Below are 24,670 nucleotides of genomic sequence, written 5' to 3'. Positions count from 1 at the left end.
AACGGACTGAGCGGTCACAACATATCTCTTTGTCTGTTTCTTATTTTTAGCTCCTTGGAAGGAATTAACACATAAATTGAACTGTTCACAGAACCTCCTGAATGCTGGGAAGGCAGGTAAGCTACCTGCAGGGTCCATGTTTTGGCCGGTCGATTCTGTCATGGTTTAGTTCCCAAAGAAGGCAGGTTTGGACCCCAAATGCAGGTAGCCCAAAGACACAGGAGATGATGGCAAATATACAGTTATTTATTGAACTCCAAAATAATAGTGAACATCAAATCCAAGAAACATCCAAAAACTCGAAAAAAGAGGACAGACTCCAAAAGACAAAAATGTTGACCAAAGTCTCAAACCCAATGTGACTGAGATCAAAAAGCAAACTGGAGGATAATAAGCTAATAATGTAATAATAATTATAATATTATAAGATAATAACTCAAGACTACTGACAAAAAGGGAGACCATGAGGATGAAAACCAAAACTCTTCTGAAAGCCAAACTGCAAGTGGTTGAAAAGACTAACAAAGTGACAACCAAATGACTAGAATCAACTGTCAAAAAGGACAGTGTGAATAACTTACAAACAGTTGAAACAGGACGTGTGGAGGAGAGCCTGGATGAAACATCTAATCGACCGGCCACTAACACACACAACGGCGTGGTTTATAAAGCCAAACCCAAATACACACAGCTGAGAATAAGACAGGAACCAAGGGCGCACGTGTAAGGAAACCAATGAGTGCATAAGAAACAATCTACACAAACAGTCTGGGAAAATAAAACCTGAACATTAATAAACTAACGTGGTAGAGAACAAAATCCAATCACTGTAAGGAGAAATAAAAGACATGAAAACCCCGGAAGACTTAAACACAAGATATATGAGGGGGATGGGGCCCCTCGCATGACAGCTGTCAAATACCGCTCGGCAGAGAACTACGCACGGCTACACCAGGAGCAATGAGAGAAAGTTTAACCAACAAACGACCCACATCACAGACGAACATATGATCAGAAAATGACAGGTGTTGCGCACAACTGGCTGGACACCATGGCAACCGTAAACAGTGGGAGAAAAGGAGACGGCAGGGCAGGGGTCTCACCACTCACTTGCACACATGCAGAGGCAAGGAAGGAGGGGCTCCCAGAGGAGCGGCGTAACATACACACACACATTTACTCATACCTCCAAACACACAGACGGGATGTGCGTTCATCACACCTACACCAGCATGCACAGAGAAAGGGGTACAAACGGAGGGACGGCAGACTCATGCACACTCGCACCTCTGAAAGCCAGGCACCAGGAAATGCACGCATCCACATTCTCTCGCACACGCACCTACGGGAGACAGGCACCGGGAAACACACGCACGCTCACACCCATCCACATTCTCTCACACACATCTACATTCTCTCACACACGCACCCACAGACAATGGGCCTCATGTATCAATGTTGCACACTTGTGGTGTAAATTTACGGCGTAAACTTGAAATACACCAAAGTCGCCGTGACATGTATCAAGCAGTGCGCACCTGCCCATTTCTGGCGTACGCCTGACATGATCTTGATAAATGCGGCGGGTGGAAACGATCGTAATTATAATAAACACGCCCATAAATATTCAGACTCCGCTTCAGACACACCCTCATTTTACGACATGGAAGCCGGGAAGACGGCAATGAAAAAGAACTCCACCAATCGTGACACGTGCCAATAGAGCGTCAAAAGCAGCTGTCATATCAATTGTTTTGTAGTATATAATCAATAAAGTGTTACAGTGGTCCGTCATTAATCGCTGGAGTTACGTTCTAAAAAATAGCCCGTACTACGCGAAACCGCGACGTAGTCAGCGTTATTTTTTACAATTATAGACATTTCAAAGCTGTAAAACCCCTCACTACACAGTTTATACACTTTCTCAATCAGGCATGAACATTTTCTCACTTTTCTCTCGTGTGTAAACACTCTCAAAGTTCAAACCTAGTAGGAAAATAAGACCAAACTGTTTTCAGGCCCAACATTTGTTTGAGAAATAAAAATAGAACGTTTTCCTATAAATAATTATGATGGCATTTAGAACTAACGAATTAATTTTAACGATCAACGAACGAGGTCGGACACATAAGAAATTATTAATAGTGACTGACCAGTATTTCACAGATCGCGCCTCTGCGTCCTGGCGCTGCGCCTTTTCCCACTCACACCTGGCTGCAGGTGTCTGTTTCCAAGTGACAAAGACAGTTATGAGTAGTTGTTGACGCTCTTTTCTCTTCTGGGCAACAAGATTCTTATAAACAGATACGCAGAACACAGAACACTGTAAAAAAAAAAAGGCATGCAAAATTGGACTAAATACTCCGCGAGACTCCGAGGCCACGACAGGTGAACGGTGTTATAGTGAGGGATCACTGTATTCTCTTTTCACATGTCAATAATTCTTGACATGTCGATATTTGCTCGCTCAATTAATAAGACATGCCTAATCTGTCAGATTTCTTTATTTTTTAAATGTATTTCTGTATTTATTTTATTGTGACAACCGAATGGAGACGACAAAACCTGGTTGCAGCACGGGCGAATTAAGGGAATGACGAAACTACAGTTGTTATTATCAATTTCATAGTCTAAAATGATCACACCACATGAAGTTAAGCTCAGCGCTGCTCTGGCTCCAGGCTCGAAGTCTGGAGAAAAAGGTGAGCAGCGCTTTCTTTGCAGTCAGCGCTGTAGCCACAGATCGTGCTCGAGACCAACAATCCCGCAAAGGCGGGATTTGTATTGATTATTATGTAGTATAATCAGGAAAGTGTTATTTATTAACATATGCATTGATTTGTATAATGACACTGTTTATCATGTTGATCATCTTCATTTTTATGTGGATTCCAGCGCTGGTTCATTTTGGTGTATAATTTACGCCACCTCTCGACCTGGTGTATATTTTCAGCGCAGCGTACGCCGACGACCACATTGATAAATGCCAAGTAGCGCAGCCGTTTTGGCGTACACCCCATATACGCTCAAATATCGCCGTACGCAACGTTGATACATGAGACCCATTGAGAGGAAAAGCCTTAGAACGAAGTCCCAAAGACCAGCCCACGGGACCCGAGGACAACATGGACTCTTTTTTCACGCAGTTCACAAAGTGGTGATCCTCACCCCATCTTTGCTTGTGAGCAGATAAGCCTTTTGGGGATGCTCCTTTTATACCCAATCATGACACTCACCTGTTTCCAATTAACCTGTTCGCCTGTGGAATGTTCCAAACAGGTGTTTTTTTTTTTTGCATTCATCAACTTTCCCAGTCTTTTGTTGCCCCTGTCCCAGCTTTTTTGAAAAGTTTTGCAGGCATCTATTTCAAAATGAGCAAATATTTGCGCAAAAACAAAAAAGTCTATCAGTTTGAACATTAGATATCTTGTCTTTGTGGTGTATTCAGTTGAATATAGGTTGAAGAGAATTTGCAAATCATATTTATTTACATTTTACACAATGTCCCAACTTCATTGGAATTGGGGTTGTATGAACTGGAAGCTGATGGAACACCAGTGTCAGTGTCCACAATGAAGCGAGTTTACCATGGTTTGAGTGTGCCAACCGAGAAAGAAGCCCCTGCTCCATAATTAACACCTTCAACATAGACTGAAATTTGCAGCTACGCACATGGACAAGCCAAATGCCTTCTAGAGAAATGTTTTATGATCAACACAAAGAGTGAGCTATTTATCCACAATGATGAAAGGTATGTTTAAAGGAGTAAAGATGAGGCTTTCAAACCTAAGAATACTGTACCAACTGTCATGCATGGTGGTGGTAGCAACATGCTCTGGGGCTGTTTTGCTGCAGGTGGTACTCATGCATTGCACAAAGTGGGTGGAATAGTTAAGAAGGAGGACTGCCTCCAAATTCTTCAACGTCACCTCATGTCAGCAGCTAAACTGTTGAAACCTGGCCACCAGTGGGTGTTCCAAAAGGACAATGATCCCAAATGCACAATAAAGCTGGTTGTGCATTGAATAAAGCAGGCAAACCTTAAACGTCTGGAATAGCCTTCCCAAAACTCTGACCTCAACCCGATCCTGAACATTAATGGACTACACTTAAATTCTTGTCATTGCCAGGAAACCAACCAATTTAAATGAACTCTATCAATTCTGCCCAGAAGAGTGGTCAGATATCCAACCAGAATTATGCCAGAAGCTTGTTAATGAGTACCAAAAGTGTCTGATCATGGTACAGCTTGCTAAGGGACATTTATCCAGATGTTAGTAGGGGTGTATGTATATATTTGAGCCAAAATAAATTCAAACTTGTGCACCAAATTCTTGTTTTATTAAAAGTCATTAAAGATGTGTGTTGTACAGTAATTCCACCCTGACAAAAGTTCAAAGACACTATTAAATGTCCAAAATTACCATGACATACATGTCCAAGATGAGTGTATGCAGACATCTGTCCACAACTGTACCACCTATAAACAGAAAAGGTTTGGATAATATGGAAAATGCAAATACAAAGAATACTCAGTGATCCTTCCATTTACTTTAAAGTACATGTCGCTTAGAAATCATAACAAGCTTGGGACTCTGGAAAGGACGATCGCATTCCTCCTCTCTCCTCTCCTCCTTTCTCTCTATCTCTGCTCTGACCTTCAAAGTCCCAGCTTCACCAGACTGTGAATTCTTCAAATTAAGATTTGGATTAACTGTGGAATTGATCAGCTGCTCTCTCAATGCTATTGACACCATTTTTTTCGACAAGGAAATCAGGGCTGGGGGACCCTGCATGCCCTGATGGAATCTACACAGCGAGCTATGCTCTCGACGCCTGAGAGAGACGGCTGCTTCCAGAATTTCGTCCCCTCATGTGTCCATCATGATTAATGAGTTGGGCAATAAATGTGTAATCTCAGACTGCGTGAACTCTTGAACTCAAACGCAAAATGGATACAATCTTGGAGCAAATCACTGCATTGCAAAGGAATGTGTTGCTGAGGACCGGAGAGTATTCTTCATAAATTTGGACTCTAGATGGTCAGAGATGCAGTAAATGAAATTCTGTATCTCTCCGCCTAACATCAACATGTCAGCCTTATCGACTCCAGAAGGCCAAATTCCCTGCTTTTCCCCCAGAAGGATCTATGGCCTTGGTGAAGGAATTCAGCTCCCCCTTCTCATGTATCCCCCCCCAGCCTGCTGCTGCCTAGCAACGTCAGACTTTACACACACACGGACAGAAACTGTCAACCCCAAAGCTCAGCAGTGCGGGCCCCTCCTGCTGCGGCCTTCACCCACTTTGCCGCAATTCAGATGACGGACTGCTTCAAGTTTAGAGTACATAAACAATGTCAAATGTATATGTGTTGTCTTTAATTTTGATGTGTGCCATTATTACGGTAAACAAGTAATAATTGTGGATTAATTGCTGTATCTTGTCTGAGGTAATTGGAGTGTAAACGTAATTGCCCTTTTAGGGATCAATAAAAGTTGTCTGACGTCTGAGGTCTAACAACTTAGATTTAGGCTGTTAGTGACCATCCGATGATACACCAGGATTACTTTGTTCACCACTGTGGCCAGTCTCAAAGTATATGGCATTCGCAACAACCAGCTACAGAGACTGCCGAAAACAGAGTGCTTGTGAGTACTTGTTTTTCCAAGTGTTTCCAACAGCATTTACGTAGATTTGAGGAAACATCTCAGCATGCTGTTGAATGGAATGTAGCTGCTAACGTTAACAATGGAGCCACAGATTATTTGCAAAGTTTACATAAATGTGATGTCGTGTTATGGAATGACGAAAACTACAGTTGTTATTATCAATTTCATAGTCTAAAACGATCACACCACATGAAGTTAAGCTCAGCTCCAGGCTCGACGTCTGGAGAAAAAGGCGAGCAGCGCTTTCTTTGCAGTCAGCGCCACGGATCGTGCTCCATAACAATTCCACAACAGCGGGATTTGTATTGATTATTATGTAGTAGAATCAGGAAAGTGTTATTTATGTAACATATGCATTGATTTGTAGCGCAGCCGTTTTGGCGTACACCCCATATACGCTCAAATATCGCCATACGCAACATTGATACATGAGGCCCACTGAATGTATCTGAAATAACCTCAGATGTGTTAATTTCACAAAATTGTCACATCCACTGTGCATCACTTTGTCATGTCACATTTTCTACATGGTTACACTGCTTTCGTTTTGCTGCATGAAGTTGTTAAGTGAAAAGTTTTTACTTCCACTTTGTTAGCTTCGCGAACGGATGTAGTCGAGTTTATGCAGCAGGTCAAAAGTTACCAAAACAAAAAACATTTAGGAAAGCCACAAAAAGTTTCAAGTACATATAAAAATATGACTAAAATGACATTCTGCAAAAACTCAAAAACAATTAGAAATGTTATCCATACTACACGCACACACTTCTCAGCATATTACAGATTAAATGTTATGGTTAGAGGTTCGGATGGAACCGAACCATTGCAGGCAATGGACCCAAATGCAGGGAGCTGGACACAGAACAGAGTACAAAGGAAAATATATTTATTTATAATAAATAAAGTAAAGGTGCTGCACTGGGGTGCCTGCAGTGTCGAGAGATGCCCCGCATCCTGGCGGTGAAATGAGGGGGCTGCAGGATCCCTAGCCAGTCTTGAAGGATAATATCAACTAAAGTTTCAAGGTTCAGGACCAGGTGGAACGCTTCCCTCCGTGACCAGGAACTATGGGGATTAAAGACACATAGGGACATAGGGTCAGTGAATGCACTTGTAACGCTGAAGCCTCAAAACAATCACAGTTCATAAAAGGCTTAACACAGGTTATTTCAGAGGTTAGGAAATAAAAGTTCTCTTCTTATGAAATAAAGTTCTCTGTTCAGGAATTGTTCATAGTACATAAGTTGTATCCAAAGGTCAGAGGTCAAGTGCTGTGTGTGCTAATGCACTTCCAATTAAGCAGGACTTGATACAGCTGGGTTCTCAATTGTTTAATATCAGAGTTCATGTGGTTCTTAGGAAGAGTTCTTGGAACAGTTCTTTATCATATCACAGTCACAAACAGGAACAAGTGAGAACGGGATCTCACTGAGATGAGGAGGAACTTAACTGGCGTGTAATCAAGACTCGCTCTGCGCCAAGAGCTGAGGAGTACCAAAGTCACATTGCTGTGCAGGTAGTCAGAGCCAGGATCCAGGTCTGCTTGTGAGCTGTACTGGAATCATCTGGAACATCAGGAAAAGACAGTTTGCTCTAATACGGAAATTAGAGGGGAAGCCAGGTTACCGGAGCGTAAGATGCAGGATGCTTCAGTGTCTTAAGTGCACAGCTGGAAGATGCAGTCAAGGTCACAGGGCGGCATTCAGGTTTGATCCTCTTGAAGACGGCCTGGATCATCAAAGGTGGCTTTGGAAGCTGGTGAGGCGAAACGAGGCAAGGAAGGAAATCAAACAAGTATCTGGCAGTACATGAACAGAAAGTCAGGGTTTAAATAGTCCATCAGTAATCAGTCACTCATCCGATCCAGGTGTGAAACAAAACTGAGGGCGCCATCTGGTGGAGAAACCAACACATGACTTTGGTAAAACAAAAAGAGTCAAAAAGCAGGATCAGAGGGAAAACCTGACATTTCAATTGTTGCTGTTGATCTAAAAACACCAACAGCTTTGCAGCGCGGCTTAGAGGCGGCTGTTGGATAATTGATATGCAGCCAGCTGTTTACCCTTTATTAATTACATCCAGACAGCCAGACCAAAGTGTTAATTTACAAATCTCACCTTTTTTAAAAAAAAAAAGCCACTAAACTAAAACTCCCAAATGACAGTAGCGATGAAGAAAAAGGGAGAGCAGGCAGTCTGCGCCGTCTGACAAGGCTTTAAATTGAATTAGAGGGAGATAGATCAGCAGACACAGTGCTGCCGATGGAGGGATCACCACGTTCTCATTAATTGCTCAATCAGCCAAAGGAATGTGATCTGTGCTAATTAGAAGGACTCTCCTTCCATCATGGGGCTGCAGTGTAATTACAACCAGTCTGGCCTAATGACACACTGTGCAATACCAGCTTTTTTTCCTGCGGGGCCTGGCTGCACATGATAATAAACATATTGCATTTACTTTGATTATGAGCATTATTAAGATGTTTACTTGCCTTGCAAGGAAAATACTTTGTTAATGTCCCCACACAGTGGAATTGTGACGCTGCCATTAGTGACTGAATTAGGTCTTCTGGAGATGGAAAAATATTAAGAATGTTTTAAAATAGAATGATAATTAAACAATTAAATATATGTTGGATTTTTTTCAGGCAGCAGGATGATTTAGCTTTAATCAAAATCATTCAAGTAGATTCAGTGTAAACGACGAGACATTCACACCTCCAAAATATGCTGGGACATTTTTACCTGGGGCCATCAAATATGGCCATTGGGTATTGTGAAGGGTTTGTGTCTGTCTGTCTGTGCTCAGCATAACTCTAGTCCTGTTACTGCCACAGTCTTCAAATTCACAGGGAACATTCTTGGGACACAGACCTTGGGCAAGTTCAAAGATGGCTAACCTTGACCTACTTTAAGAGGTTAAAAGGCCCTGTCACACCTTGACAATTTAGCCTGTGTATGCCGACCGTATTAAAAACACTGGTGCATGCTGGCACACATCTAATAAATTAATGCAGCTGTCACACCTTGATGATTAGCCAGCGTATGCCGACAACCCCGTTTTCACCCATTAGTTCGGGTCGGTACTGCTCTGTGTGGTGCCAGTCAGAAACTGAGTTAACATTATTTTATTTCTATAATTTCATTTTTTAATCTTGGTGGACCATTTTCATTGGGTACAGAATGCTGATGAGCTTGGGCCCAGAGACCCTTACCAAAAAATAGTACTGATAAGTATATAAAAAGTAAACTGGAAGTATACTTGAAACATACTTGTATGTACTACTTTTTGGTAAGGGGAAGGCGGTGGCATTTCTGGAAGTTATTGATGTATGGCTCTCACTTTGTATGGTAGAGTTTTAACATGCACTTGTTGATGTAGAGACAAACTGTTAACTGACAATGGTTTTCTGAAGTGTTCCTGAGCCCACACAGTAATATCCTTTACGCAATGATGTCAGTTTTTAATGCAGTGCCGCCTGAAGGATCGAAGGTCACTGGCATTCAGTGTTGTTTTTCAGGCTTGCTGCTTATATGTAGAAAGTTCTCCAGATTCTCTGAATCTTCTGATTATATTATGAATTGTAGATGATGCAATCCCTAAATTCCTTGCAACTGAACATTGAGAAACGTTCTTAAACTGTTGGACTGTTGTTTCATGCAGTTGTTCACAAAGTGGTGAACGACTGAGCCTTTTGGAGATGCTCCTTTTATACCCAATCATGACACTCACCTGTTTCCAATTAGCCTGTTCACCTGTGGAATATTCCTAACAGGTGTTCTTTGAGCATTCATCAACTTTCCCGGTCTTTTGTTGCCCCTGTCCCAGCTTTTTTGAAATGTGTTGCAGGCATCCATTTCAAAATGAGCAAAAAAGTCTATCAGTTTGAACATTAAATATCTTGTCTTTGTGGTGTATTTAATTTATAGATTGAAGAGGATTTGCAAATCATTGTATTCTCTTTTTATTTAAATTTCACACAACATCCCAACTTCATTGGAATTGGGGTTGTAGAGGCCTGCATTCGCCATGAAGCAGCTACCTGTGATTTTGCAAGCATCAAAGATCTGCTGGATGAAGCTCTACGTCAACGCTTCATTTGCTCCCTGAACAGTGAAGCAGTGCTCAAAGCCTTGTTCAAGATCAAGGATAATGAGCTCACCCTCACCAAGGCTGTCAAAGTCGCTGTCGAGACAGAATACGCAGCTAAAGTGGCCAAAGAGACTGTCTACAGGACAAAGTCCAAACCAGTCCACAAAATCAGGAAGGAGTCATCCAAAGGATCATCTAGGAAGCCTCCAGACACATTCAAGAAGTCCGGTCCAGATTCACCAACAAGGCCAACATGCTATTGCTGTGTCAAAGATGACAAGGCTTCAGAGTGTCTACACAAAGGCACTAAGTGCAATTTTTGCAATGTAGTCGGACATCTTGAGAGTGTCTGTTGCAAGAAGAACAAAAAGATAGCAAGCACCAAGATCATCCAACCAGTGGCAATCAACCCAGAACTTAACATCCATTTAGTTACATCCAAGTTAGAAGTGCCCGTCACTATCCAGAAGCAGCAGTTCAGTATGGAACTCGACACTGGCAGCCCAGGGAATTTCATCTCTGTGCCAGTCTGGCAGCAACTTGGAAAGCCAAAACTGACTGATGTAACATACCGCTACAAGTCAGCAACCAATCACGAGCTACCGGTGATTGGGACGTTCACTGCAGTTACAGAAAATCCAGTAACCGGAATCAATGCAGACATCGATTACACAGTTACCAAGATATCAGATCTCAACATTCTGGGAAAACACACCATCTATATGCTGGGAATCAGTCTGGATTCGGCTCTGCAACTGGCCCTGGCTATTAAATCTGTCAAATAAAAGCCAGGTTGGGGAACGTCGCAAGTTCCAGAGATGTTGCAGGTCTCATCTGCTGATTCAGACACAGCACTTCAACAGGAGTGCCAGAAACTATGCAATGAATTTCCAGATCTCTTCAAACCAGAACTGGGATACCTCAAGTATTTCAAACTGGATGTGAAATTCAAGCCCGATGCAACACCAATGTTTTGCAAACCATGTCCAGTTCCATTTGCAATCAAAGATGACCTATCCAAGGCCTACGATGAAGGCATTGCCAAAGGAGTCTGGAAGCTGATACAGTTCAATGACTATGACGCGCCTATGGTTCCACATCACAAGGCAAGTCTACCAGGCCAGCTAAAGCCTAAGATTTGAGTCTGTGGGGACTACTCTACTGGCATCAATGACCAGTTAGAAATGCATCGGAAACCTATTCCTCTCCCAGAGGTACTCATGCAGAAGCTGGGTGGAGGATATGGCTACACAAAGATAGACCTAGCGGATGCTTACAACCAGATCAAGCTGACACCCCAGAGTCAAAGAAGACTAGCTCTCAGTACACACCATGGAGTACTACTGAAGCAAAGACTCCGTTCGGTATTAAGTCAGTTTACTGACTTAATACCGAATATCTCCATGATCTCCTGGTTACCAGGAGATCATGGAGAAACTCACACTAGATCTGCCAGGCGTTGCGGCCTATCTGGATGACATACTGGTGAGTGGAAAAGACGCAGTTGATCATCTCAACAACCTCCGTGGTTTACTCGCCTGGCTCAACGACATGGGTCTATACTGTCGGCAAGAGAAATGTACCTTTGCTCAACCCAGTGTTGAATACCTGGGGCATATCTTGTCACGGATTGGGATTTAAAAAGGCTCTAAAGTAGATGTCGTCCACAAGATGCCACCACAAACAGATGTCTCCACCCTTAGATCTTACTTGGGGTCAGTACAGTCCTACGGAAAATTCATGCCCAACGTTTCAACACTGGCCGAGCCGCTGAACCGCTTAACCAAGAAAGGATCAACCTGGAAATGGACTGCAGAAGAACAAGGAGCATTCCAGGAGCTCAAAGACGTCTTATCTTTGGACCAAGTTCTAGTTCATTTCAATCCAGAGAAACCTCTCGGACTGTCTTGCGATGCATCAGACGTCGGGATTGGAGCAGTGCAATGGCACAGGTTCCCTGACGGGAGCGAGCGCCCAATCGCCAGTGCATCGAAGACACTGTCCAAGTCCCAGAAGAACTACGGTCAAATCTACAAGGAAGCTCTGTCTATCATGTTTGGGATGCGCAAATTCTTTCAGTACTTTTACAGTCCACACTTCGCTCTTCGGTTTATTCTGCCTCTACTGGTGGTTGGCTCTCACTGCGGTATTGTATCACTTCCTGTTCCGGAGCACAGCGGTGTTTTGCTGTATCTGTTAGCTGTTTAATCTGCGCAGTTAGATTGATCTAGTTAACTAGATAACGATTTGTTTCACAGTGTAATCTTCACGTGCCTTAACTAAAGCACTCCCTCTGCTGAATCACCTCTAAATTATTTACACATTATTCACTTTGTGCGTTTTTAGGAATCCGCTAGCTTAGCGCAGCTACTAGCTCTTAGCCAGTTTAGCATGGTGGCTTCTCCTGTCTCTCCCGCACTTTTCTGCTCTGGGTGTGAAATGTTTAGTTATTCCTCGGCCTCCTTTAGCAGTAATGGTACTTGTAATAAGTGTAGCTTATTCATAGCTTTGGAGGCCAGGCTGGGCGAATTGGAGACTCGGCTCCGCACCATGGAAAATCCTACAGCTAGCCAGTCCCCTGTAGTCGGTGCAGACCAAGGTAGCTTAGCCGCTGTTAGTACCCCTCCGGCAGATCCCGAGCAGCTGGGAAAGCAGGCCGACTGGGTGACTGTGAGGAGGAAGCGTAGTCCTAAACAGAAGCCCCGTGTACACCGCCAACCCGTTCACATCTCTAACCGTTTTTCCCCACTCAGCGACACACCAGCCGAGGATCAAACTCTGGTTATTGGCGACTCTGTTTTGAGAAATGTGAAGTTAGCGACACCAGCAACCATAGTCAATTGTCTTCCGGGGGCCAGAGCAGGCGAAATTGAAGGAAATTTGAAACTGCTGCCTAAGGCTAAGCGTAAATTTGGTAAGATTGTAATTCACGTCAGCAGTAATGACACCCGGTTACGCCAATCGGAGGTCACTAAAATTAATATTGAATCGGTGTGTAACTTTGCAAAAACAATGTCGGACTCTGTAGCTTTCTCTGGGCCCCTCCCCAGTCGGACCGGGAGTGACATGTTTAGCTGCATGTTCTCCTTGATTTGCTGGCTGTCTGAGTGGTGTCCAAAAAATGAGGTGGGCTTCATAGATAATTGGCAAAGCTTCTGGGGAAAACCTGGTCTTGTTAGGAGAGATGGCATCCATCCCACTTTGGATGGAGCAGCTCTTATTTCTAGAAATCTGGCCAATTTTCTTAAATCCTCCAAACAGTGACTATCCAGGGTTGGGACCAGGAAGCAGAGTTGTAGTCTTACACACCTCTCTGCAGCTTCTCTCCCCCTGCCATCCCCTCATTACCCCATCCCCGTAGAGACGGTGCCTGCTCCCAGACCACCAATAACCAGTAAAAATCTATTTAAGCATAAAAATTCAAAAAGAAAAAATAATATAGCACCTTCAACTGCACCACAGACTAAAACAGTTAAATGTGGTCTATTAAACATTAGATCTCTCTCTTCTAAGTCCCTGTTAGTAAATGATATAATAATTGATCAACATATTGATTTATTCTGCCTTACAGAAACCTGGTTACAGCAGGATGAATATGTTAGTTTAAATGAGTCAACACCCCCGAGTCACACTAACTGCCAGAACGCTCGTAGCACGGGCCGAGGCGGAGGATTAGCAGCAATCTTCCACTCCAGCTTGTTAATTAATCAAAAACCCAGACAGAGCTTTAATTCATTTGAAAGCTTGTCTCTTAGTCTTGTCCATCCAAATTGGAAGTCCCAAAAACCAGTTTTATTTGTTATTATCTGTCGTCCACCTGGTCGTTACTGTGAGTTTGTCTGTGAATTTTTGGACCTTATTTTTGGCACTAAGTCAATTTTTTGACTTAGTGCTTAGCTCAGATAAGATAATTATAGTGGGCGATTTTAACATCCACACAGATGCTGAGAATGACAGCCTCAACACTGCATTTAATCTATTATTAGACTCGATTTGCTTTGCTCAAAATGTAAATGAGTCCACCCACCACTTTAATCATACCTTAGATCTTGTTCTGATTTATGGTATGGAAATTGAAGACTTAACAGTATTCCCTGAAAACCCCCTTCTGTCTGATCATTTCTTAATAACATTTACATTTACTCTGATGGACTACCCAGCAGTGGGGAATAAGTTTCATTACAGTAGAAGTCTTTCAGAAAGCACTGTAACTAGGTTTAAGGATATGATTCCTTCTTTATGTTCTCCAATGCCATAGACCAACACAGGGCAGAGTAGCTACCTAAACTCTGTGAGTGAGATAGATTATCTCGTCAATAGTTTTATATCCTCATTGAGGACAACTTTGGATGCTGTAGCTCCTCTGAAAAAGAGAGCCTTAAATCAGAAGTGCCTGACTCCGTAGTATAACTCACAAACTCGCAGCTTAAAGCAGATAACCCGTAAGTTGGAGAGGAAATGGCGTCTCACTAAATTAGAAGATCTTCACTTAGCCTGGAAAAAGAGTCTGTTGCTCTATAAAAAAAAGCCCTCCGTAAAGCTAGGACATCTTACTACTCATCACTAATTGAAGAAAATAAGAACAACCCCAGGTTTCTTTTCAGCACTGTAGCCAGGCTGACAAAGAGTAAGAGCTCTATTGAGCCGAGTATTCCTTTAACTTAACTAGTAATGACTTCATGACTTTCTTTGCTAATAAAATTTTAACTATTAGAGAAAAAATTACTCATAACCATCCCAAAGACATATCGTTCTCTTTGGCTGCTTTCAGTGATGCCGGTATTTGGTTAGACTCTTTCTCTCCGATTGTTCTGTCTGAGTTATTTTCATTACTTACTTCCTCCAAACCATCAACATGTCTATTAGACCCCATTCCTACCAGGCTGCTCAAGGAAGCCCTACCATTAATTAATGCTTTGATCTTAAATATGATCAATCTGTCTTTATTAGTTGGCTATGTACCACAGGCTTTTAAGGTGGCAGTAATTAAACCATTACTTAAAAAGCCATCACTTGACCCAGCTATCTTAGCTAATTATAGGCCAATCTCCAACCTTCCTTTTCTCTCAAAAATTCTTGAAAGGGTTTTTGTAAAACAGCTAACTGATCATCTGCAGAGGAATGGTCTATTTGAAGAGTTTCAGTCAGGGTTTAGAATTCATCATAGTACAGAAACAGTATTAGTGAAGGTTACAAATGATCTTCTTATGGCCTCAGACAGTGGACTCATCTCTGTGCTTGTTCTGTTAGACCTCAGTCCTGCTTTTGATACTGGTGACCATAAAATTTTATTACAGAGATTAGAGCATGCCATAGGTATTAAAGGCACTGTGCTGCGGTGGTTTGAATCATATTTATCTAATAGATTACAATTTGTTCATGTAAATGGGGAATCTTCTTCACAGACTAAGGTTAATTATGGAGTTCCACAAGGTTCTGTGCTAGGACCAATTTTATTCACTTTATACATGCTTCCCTTAAGCAGTATTATTAGACGGCATTGCTTAAATTTTCATTGTTACGCAGATGATACTCAGCTTTATCTATCCATGAAGCCAGAGTACACACACCAATTAGCTGAACTGCAGGATTGTCTTACAGACATAAAGACATGGATGACCTCTAATTTCCTGTTTTTAAACTCAGATAAAACTGAATTTATTGTACTTGGCCTCACAAATCTTAGAAACATGGTGTCTAACCAGATCCTTACTCTGGATGGCATTACCCTGACCTCTAGTAATACTGTGAGAAATCTTGGAGTCATTTTTGATCAGGATATGTCATTCAGTGCGCATATTAAACAAATATGTAGGACTGCTTTTTTGCATTTGCGCAATATCTCTAAAATTAGAAAGGTCTTGTCTCAGAGTGATTCTGAAAAACTAATTCATGCATTTATTTCCTCTAGGCTGGACTATTGTAATTCATTATTATCAGGTTGTCCTAAAAGTTCCCTGAAAAGCCTTCAGTTAATTCAAAATGCTGCAGCTAGAGTACTGACAGGGACTAGAAGGAGAGAGCATATCTCACCCATATTGGCCTCTCTTCATTGGCTTCCTGTTAATTCCAGAATAGAATTTAAAATTCTTCTTCTTACTTGTAAGGTTTTGAATAATCAGGTCCCATCTTATCTTAGGGACCTCATAGTACCATATCACCCCAATAGAGCGCTTCACTCTCAGACTGCAGGCTTACTTGTAGTTCCTAGGGTTTGTAAGAGTGGAATGGGAGGCAGAGCCTTCAGCTTTCAGGCTCTTCTCCTCTGGAACCAGCTCCCAATTCGGATCAGGGAGACAGACACCCTCTCTACTTTTAAGATTAGGCTTAAAACTTTCCTTTTTGCTAAAGCTTATAGTTAGGGCTGGATCAGGTGACCCTGAACCATCCCTTAGTTATGCTGCTATAGACTTAGACTGCCGGGGGGTTCCCATGATGCACTGAGTGTTTCTTTCTCTTTTTGCTCTGTATGCACCACTCTGCATTTAATCATTAGTGACTGATCTCTGCTCCCCTCCACAGCATGTCTTTTTCCTGGTTCTCTCCCTCAGCCCCAACCAGTCCCAGCAGAAGACTGCCCCTCCCTGAGCCTGGTTCTGCTGGAGGTTTCTTCCTGTTAAAAGGGAGTTTTTCCTTCCCACTGTCGCCAAGTGCTTGCTCACAGGGGGTCGTTTTGACAGTTGGGGTTTTTCCGCAATTATTGTATGGCTTTGCCTTACAATATGAAGCACCTTGGGGCAACTGTTTGTTGTGATTTGGCGCTATATAAATGAAATTGATTTGATTTGATTTGACTTGTTATGGATCACAAGCCTCTCATCATACTGTTTGGACCAAAGAAAGGTACACCATTGCTGGCAGCCAATCGTCTCTCAAGATGGGCTCTCTGGCTACACCAGTTCGACTACACTATCCAGTATCGCCAGACGTCAGACCATAGAAATCCTGACACACTCAGTCGTCTGCCTGCAGGTGAGGACAAGATCTTCAGTGGGGAGGAGAGTGATGATGACACCAACATGGTGTGCACAATCAGAACACTGAGTCTGCAAATCAGGCCACTCGACAGCAATCTTCTAGTCAAAGTGTCGGTGAAAGATCCAGTCATCACCACAGTCAAGCACTATGTATGTGAAGGCTGGCCACCCAAATAGAATGACGATCCTGATGAGATAGAAAAGTTCAGAAAATTGTCAGGATCTCTCAACATCTACAATGGATGTTTACTGCATGGATCCAGAGTGGTGATTCCAGAGTACCTGAGAACACAAGTCCTGGAAGTCCTACATCTTGGACACTTCGGAATGGACAAGATGAAACAACTCTCAAGGACTGCTGTGCACTGGCCAGGCATCGATGACACCATTGAAGGAGCGAGCCGCCATTGCCAGTCATGCTCAGAACATCAGAACATGCCGCCACAGCCCACTGTTCATCCCTGGATGCTACCAGAAAAACCATGGAGCCGGATCCATGTCGATCACGCCATCAACTTCATGGTCTCTAACTGGTTGGTAGTCATGGACGCATACTCAAAGTATCGTGTATTCATTCATCAGTTGGGTCGAGAGCAACAATCGAGCTTCTGGAGGAGGACTTCGCTCATTTTGGCTACCCACACACACTGGTGACTGACAAAGCTATAACGTTCACCTCTGAAGAGTTCCAGAGCTGGTGCAAGGAACAAGGATTCATGCACCTTACAGGAGCACCCTATCATCCTGCTACCAACGGCTCTGCAGAACGCCTAGTGCAAAGCTTCAAACAGGCACTACGCAAGTCATCTCTGCTACCAAGGAGAGCACTTCAGGAGTTCCTGCTACAGTACCGCCGTACACCGACATTCTGTGGATACATTCTGCCAAGTGCACGAATCGACACTCTGCTGCCGTCACCTGTGCTCAAGGAAAGCAGATACGGCATGCAACCAAATTACAGGTGCAGGAATTACCCACACCCGTGGACAAGCTCACCCGAAACTACCAAGTTGGTGACCCAGTCTACTCAGAGTACTTTGGACCTCATTGTGGCCAGCAGCGGAGATGGGTTCCTGCCATCATCACAAAACGACTGGGTGCCAGATCAGTCAGTGTGAAGGTCATTCCTTGAGGACCCACCTGGAGGTGTCACTGGGAGCAGCTACATCCCAGATACATCAGGGAGGATGATGTCAACCCACCAGAGGACTTCTCTGCTGACAGAAGCATCAACACAGAAGCAGAGATTTTGATTCCACCTCCAGATCATCCAATGGAGATGGGAGTACACCTGCTTGAGCAAGCTCCACCAGCACCAAGGTTCAAGATTCAAGATACCAGAGTACGGACCGTACAACCCACGCTTTTCCAAGCGGAGAACAAAGCCCAAGAAGATGTCACTCTAGATCATCAGCCTTCAGGGGACACATTCAGGCTCAGTAGTGAGGTGTTGTGGAGCAGCCTAGAATGATTCGTCTGTTTACAGATAAGCTAAAACATGCTTATATCTTGATTAGCATAGACAGTTCTGTGGCCTTCTGGAGCTTTCCTGCATGTTCTGTAATGTTGCACTTAGTAGTACTGTGCTTTTCCACAAAGTTATAGAATACTCCATGGTATTCTAAGTAAACAACTTCAGCAGTATATAAGGCAGACAGACAGGCCTCTGGCAATGTTTTTCCCTGCACTTGTAATTTGAACCTTTCTTGTAAATAGCTAAGGATTTGTTAATAAAGCATTTATTGTTGAAGACCATCTTTCTCTGCAGAATACAACACTTCTGAAAACACATTGATTCATTGTTGCAGGCAGCTAATTATGCAATAACGAACAGATGGTTGTGTATGCTATATTTCATTTCTGTTACTAAAAACACTCAAATACTACACACTGTAGCTTTAATGTAACTTGATATATTGAATAGAAGATGTTAATAATATTTTTTCTGTAATATTGTCAGAATATTTTCTTTCTTTTTCATCTTATGTTTTTCCTTCTAAGAGCTGGACAGATAAGAAGGTCCTGGGTTCAAGTCCACCCACACCCCATTCTATTTGTAGACATGGAGTTGCGTCAGGAAGGACATCTGGCAGAAAACCTGTGCCAGATCAAAATGAGGATCCATTCCGGATGTTGCAGTGGCAACCATGAGCACACGGGAGCATACTATTGGCGGTTAGCAGTGATAGTGAGCATGTGTGGGATTGTCCTGTGAGAGTGGTGGTGGGTCTGTGGACGTGTCAAGCAGGACATCAGATGGTTTTGTTGCCCACACAGACCCCTGAGGCCTTGCTGTCCCTTTGATGCAGCTGCTCCTCACCTCTCGTTTCCTATCCTCCCCCCTCCTTGTGAACTCATGCTCTACCCCCATGTGCAAACATGCGTGCAGATACAGTCTGAGTGCATAAACTGTTCACTTTAAAAATCCACCCATCAACATTTAAGCCAACAAAATGTATCTATCCCCTCCACCCCTGTTTTCAATGACAGGTGTTAAGGCGGGACCTTAACACCTGTCAGTCAACATAATGAGCTGCCATTTCTGGCCACATTACGCTCTCTGCAGGCTGAGCTAACGCGTGTCAGTGCAGTTGCTGCAGGCACTGATGAAGCGGAGGGTGAACATGTAATGTGAAAGTGGTAAGTGCTCATGCACAAAAAACAAAACAAAACAAAAAACAGCACCCCCAAGCTGTAGTGTTCAGCTGTAAATCAATAATCCTGTTTTGAAACAGAAAAAGCGGTAATGTACGGGCGGTCAGTGAGCGTATCTTTTCTTTTGTAGTTGAGACAGGTGCTGTGTTCCAATTCAGGATCCTGCACCCTTCCAACGCTGCGGTCATTGGTCGTTTACATCATAAATGGCGTGACTCGGTCGCTTCATTTCAAAGGCTGACGTTCACTGCAAGAGGACACGAACATATTTACATAATTTGTTCAAGGGCAGCTGGGATTTCTTGCTTACAGCCTCAGAGGGTTGATGCTGTGTTCATTTTTCAAATTTAGCTCAGATAACAGTAATTGTTGTCAGCATTCACATTTCAACTGATAATTAGATTAAATTTGACTTTAATGTCCCAGGGGGGAGTTTTGTTTTGCGTTACAGCTCTGTTGCTCCACAGACCAAAAAAACAAAACAAAAACTCAAAGATAATACATAATACAGTGAAGCAAATAAGTATTTGATACAAAGAATGGAGAGGTCTGTAAGTGTTATTGTAAGTACACTTCAACTGTGACAGACAGAATCTAAAAAAAAAAAAAAATCTCAGAAAATCACACAATCACACTCCAACCCATCCACCATGGCCAAGACCAAAGAGCTGTCTAAGGACACCAGGGACAAAACTGTAGACCTGCACAAGGCTGGGATGGACAACAGGACAACAGGCAAGCAGCTTGATGAGAAGACAACTGTTGGTGTAATTCTTCCTTGGTTTGGGGCTTCATGCAAGATCTCACCTTGTGAGGTAAGGATGATTCTGAGAAAACCCAGAACTACATGGGAGGACCTGGTCAATGACCTGAAGAGAGCTGGGACCACAGTTGCAAAGATTACATTAGTAGCACGCTACGCCATCATGGCTTACAGTCCTGCAGGACACGCAAGGTCCCCCTGCTCAAGCCAGCACATGTTCAGGCCCATTTGAAGTTCAGTTTTGCAATTTCAATTTATTTTCATTTATATAGCGCCAAATCACAACAAAGTTGCCTCAAGGCGCTTCACACAAGTAAGGTCTAACCTCACCAACCCAGAACAAGCACACAACACACAAGTTCCGAAGAGGTTTGCCCCTGGTGTCCTTAGACAGCTCTTTGGTCTTGGCCATAGTGGATAGGTTGGAGTGTGATTGATTGAGTGTGTGCACAGGTGTCTTTTATACAGGTAACGAGTTCAAATAAAACAAGTAAAGAGTGCAGAATAGGAGGGCTTCTTAAAGAAAAACTAACAGGTCTGTGAGAGACAGAATTCTTGCTGGTTGGTAGGTGATCAAATACTTATTTCATGCAATAAAATACAAGTTAATTACTAAAAATCACACAATGTGAGGGTTGTTTTAGATTGTCTCTCACAGTTGACGTGTACCTACGATAAAAAATACATACCTCTTCATTCTTTGTAGGTGGGAAAACAGTGGACCAAATACACTCAACAAAAATATAAACGCAACACTTTTGGTTTTGCTCCCATTTTGTATGAGGTGAACTCAAAGATCTAAAACTTTTTCCACATACACAATATCACCATTTCCCTCAAATATTGTTCACAAACCAGTCTAAATCTGTGATAGTGAGCACTTCTCCTTTGCTGAGATAATCCATCCCACCTCACAGGTGTGCCATATCAAGATGCTGATTAGACACCATGATTAGTGCACAGGTGTGCCTTAGACTGCCCACAATAAAAGGCCACTCTGAAAGGTCCAGTTTTATCACACAGCACAATGCCACAGATGTCGCAAGATTTGAGGGAGCGTGCAGTTGGCATGCTGACAGCAGGAATGTCAACCAGAGCTGTTGCTCGTGTATTGAATGTTCATTTCTCTACCATAAGCCGTCTCCAAAGGCGTTTCAGAGAATTTGGCAGTACATCCAACCAGCCTCACAACCGCAGACCACGTGTAACCACACCAGCCCAGGACCTCCACATCCAGCATGTTCACCTCCAAGATCGTCTGAGACCAGCCACTCGGACAGCTGCTGAAACAATCGGTTTGCATAACCAAAGAATTTCGGCACAAACTGTCAGAAACCCTCTCAGGGAAGCTCATCTGCATGCTCGTTGTCCTCATCGGGGTCTCGACCTGACTCCAGTTCGTCGTCGTAACTGACTTGAGTGGGCAAATGCTCACATTCGCTGGCGTTTGGCACGTTGGAGAGGTGTTCTCTTCACGGATGATGCGAAGGAGATGTGTTGCACTGCATGAGGCAAATGGTGGTCACACCAGATACTGACTGGTATCCCGCCCGAATAAAACTTTTATTTGTGGACAGTCTAAGGCACACCTGTGCACTAATCATGGTGTCTAATCAGCATCTTGGTATGGCACACCTGTGAGGTGGGATGGATTATCTCAGCAAAGGAGAAGTGCTCACTATCACAGATTTCGACTGGTTTGTGAACAATATTTGAGGGAAATGGTGATACTGTGTATGTGGAAAAAGTTTTAGATCTTTGAGTTCATCTCATACAAAATGGGAGCAAAACCAAAAGTGTTGCATTTATATTTTTGTTGAGTATACTTATTTGCCTCACTGTACACATAAGGTCCCACAGTTGACATTGCATGTCAGAGCACAGACCAAGCATGAATTCAAAGGAATGAAAGTCCTGGGATTTCTCTGAGACAGAATTGTCTTTAGGCACAAATCTGAGGAAGCGTACAGAAACATTCTGCTGCATTCAAGGTCTCAGTGAGCACAGTAACCTTCATCATCTCTAAACAGAAGAAGTTCAGATCCACCAGGACTCTTCCTAGAGCTGGCCGCTCATCTAAACTGAGCAATCAGGGAGAAGGGCTTTAGTCAGGGAGGTCACCAAGAACCTGATGATCACTCTGTCAGAGCTCCAGCATTCCTATGTGGAGAGAGGAGAACCTTCACCAATCAGGCCTGTATGGTAGGGTGGCCTGATGGAACCCACTCCTTAGTAAAAGGCACATGGCAGCCCGGCAGGAGTTTTGTCAAAAGGCACCTGAAGGACTCTCAGACCATGAGAAACAAAATTCTCTGGTCTGATGAGACAAAGATTGAACTCTTTGGCATGAATGCCAGGTGTCATGTTTGGAGGAAACCAGGCACCATCAGCATCATCAGCAGGAGTGGCTTCAGGACAACTTTGTGAATGTCTTTGTGTGGCCCAGCCAGAGCCCAGACATGAATCTGATTGAATATCTTTGGAGAGATCTGAAAATGGCTGTGCACCAACGCTCCCCATCCAACCCGATGGATCTTGAGAGGTGCTGTAAAGAGGAATGGGCAACACGGCCAAAAGATAGGTGCATCAAGCTTGTGGCATCATATTCTGGAAGACTTGAGGCTGTAATTGCTGCCAAAGGTTCATCAACAAAGTATTGATCAAAGACTATGAATACTTATGTACATGTAATTTCTTAGTTTTGTGGCACTGTAACTGTAGCTTGTACATTTTGATACCCCCAGTATGAAATATGGGTGATATAGCGATCAACATAGATATTTAGCATAAGGGTGTACTTGGATGATCCCCCAACACCAGTCAATTATGGTGACCTTGGGGTCAATTTCAAGGGCACAGTGAGCTATTCAATATATTGTCATTGGCACTCTTCTTAGCACGATACCTCAAGAACCAGTTGACCAGTTTCATTCATATTTAGCACAAGATTGTACTTGGGTGATCCCCGGACACTTTGTATTACTGATTTGTGGGGACTGGGGGGATATGTCATCTCCTGATGACTCTTGTTAATAGTACAGTAGTTTCCTTGCTGAGGATGTACACAGGGAGCAGTGAGATGGGGGTGGCCGCTGTGTGGTCTGGGGCCAGCGGGGGTTGGAGGATAATCTTTTTGTTTCAAATCAAATTTAATTTTTCTGTTTCACAATTTCACTTTTCCCTTTTTTTTTTCTTATTGCTTTGTGAATGTACTGTTTCAAAAAAACACTTTCAGGTATTCGGGGGACTTCGCTGAACAGATGCCCAAAACATACACACAGCCGTTGTAATTTTAAAGTGTTTCCTTATTGCAGGTGTCCAAAGCGGCCGCAGACCTGATGGCGTACTGTGAAGCCCACATACGCGAGGACCCGCTCATCATACCCGTCCCCGCCTCAGAGAACCCTTTTCGGGAGAAGAAGTTCTTCTGCACCATCCTCTGATGAGCTGCTGGTAGAGATGTGCACATGCAGACTTGGCTTAGCAGGGCTCCTCTCTCTTCACCACACCTGAAGCTACTGGGTGTCGGCGTTTTTCCAGGTGGACACTGTAGTTGGTCGACTCTGTCTGGGTGGTTGAGAGTTTTTTTTGGGGGGGGGGGGGGGGGTCGGCTACCAAACCGGCAACCCAGTGAGCGTATCATGTCATGTTAAATAGGTTTGTTATTGCTTTGTTATTAGAGAACAGCCTTGCTCAGCGCTTAATGAGATGAGAGATGTTTTTATGTTTTCTTTTATCGTGCTCGTTCTTACACGCCTCAGGAAACAGGAATTTGCCCAGTGTCTACTACTTTTTAAACTTTTACTCCCTCCCCTGTCCAAATAAAACAACATTGATCTTTGCAATTTCTTGGACATAATTTGAGTTTGATTTTCTTTACTGCTTTCAGTGTGCCTGTCTGCTTATTTGTAGCAGTAGTACATAAAACAGCTTTTGTTTTTCTGAATTACATAAAGCTAATCACATCATCTTTCATTTTTCACATTTCCCAACCCATTTCATCTTGCCTCCAAAATCCTCAAAAGTGAAGGCGCTGCTTTTGTGAAGAGTCCCCATTCTGATTGTAGCACAGTGCAGACAGCTGGAGGGAGCGCGGCAGCTGCACAACACCTTCTGCTGCAAATTAATCTGTATTTATTGAAAGGCACAGATGTCTTGTTTCAACAGTCAGCTGTGATCTTCAGGGATTTCTGCACAAACTGTGGAGGCCCTAAAGGGACATGAGCTAAATAAATAAATACCACTCACACCCATTTTCTAGTGCATATCAGATACTGTGCATTGCAAACTCTGTGTTCTATAGTGCACACCAGAAATTACATTTTTGTTGTGATACACACTACCATAATTTCTGGACTATTGAGTGCACCTCAATATAAGCTGCACCCACCAATTTAAAAAGGAAAAACAAATGTACATATATAGTCCGCACTTGTCTATAAGCCGCAGATGTCCACATTGAAACATGAGATATTTACACAGAAAGATGTTACAAAGAAAGATTTTTTAAAACT

The 24,670-nt window shown here is 43.1% G+C and overlaps 1 protein-coding gene across 1 annotated transcript in view; it reads left to right on the top strand.

Annotated features, from left to right (window-relative positions):
- Positions 1–23,970, top strand: part of LOC117522812 (guanine nucleotide-binding protein G(I)/G(S)/G(O) subunit gamma-4) — a 59,602-nt gene extending 35,632 nt beyond the window's left edge. Inside the window, exon 3 of the mRNA XM_034184218.1 lies at positions 23,471–23,970. Within this exon, the coding sequence (XP_034040109.1) occupies positions 23,471–23,599 (129 nt within the window). The 3' untranslated portion in view covers positions 23,600–23,970. The remainder of the gene's footprint in view (positions 1–23,470) is intronic.
- The last annotated feature ends 700 nt before the right edge of the window (positions 23,971–24,670 follow it).

This window comes from Thalassophryne amazonica, chromosome 13 (assembly GCF_902500255.1).
Source record: "Thalassophryne amazonica chromosome 13, fThaAma1.1, whole genome shotgun sequence".
Lineage (NCBI taxonomy): Eukaryota > Metazoa > Chordata > Actinopteri > Batrachoidiformes > Batrachoididae > Thalassophryne > Thalassophryne amazonica.
Note: the sequence above shows the minus strand (reverse complement) of the source record. Positions and strands in the feature narration are given on the sequence as shown.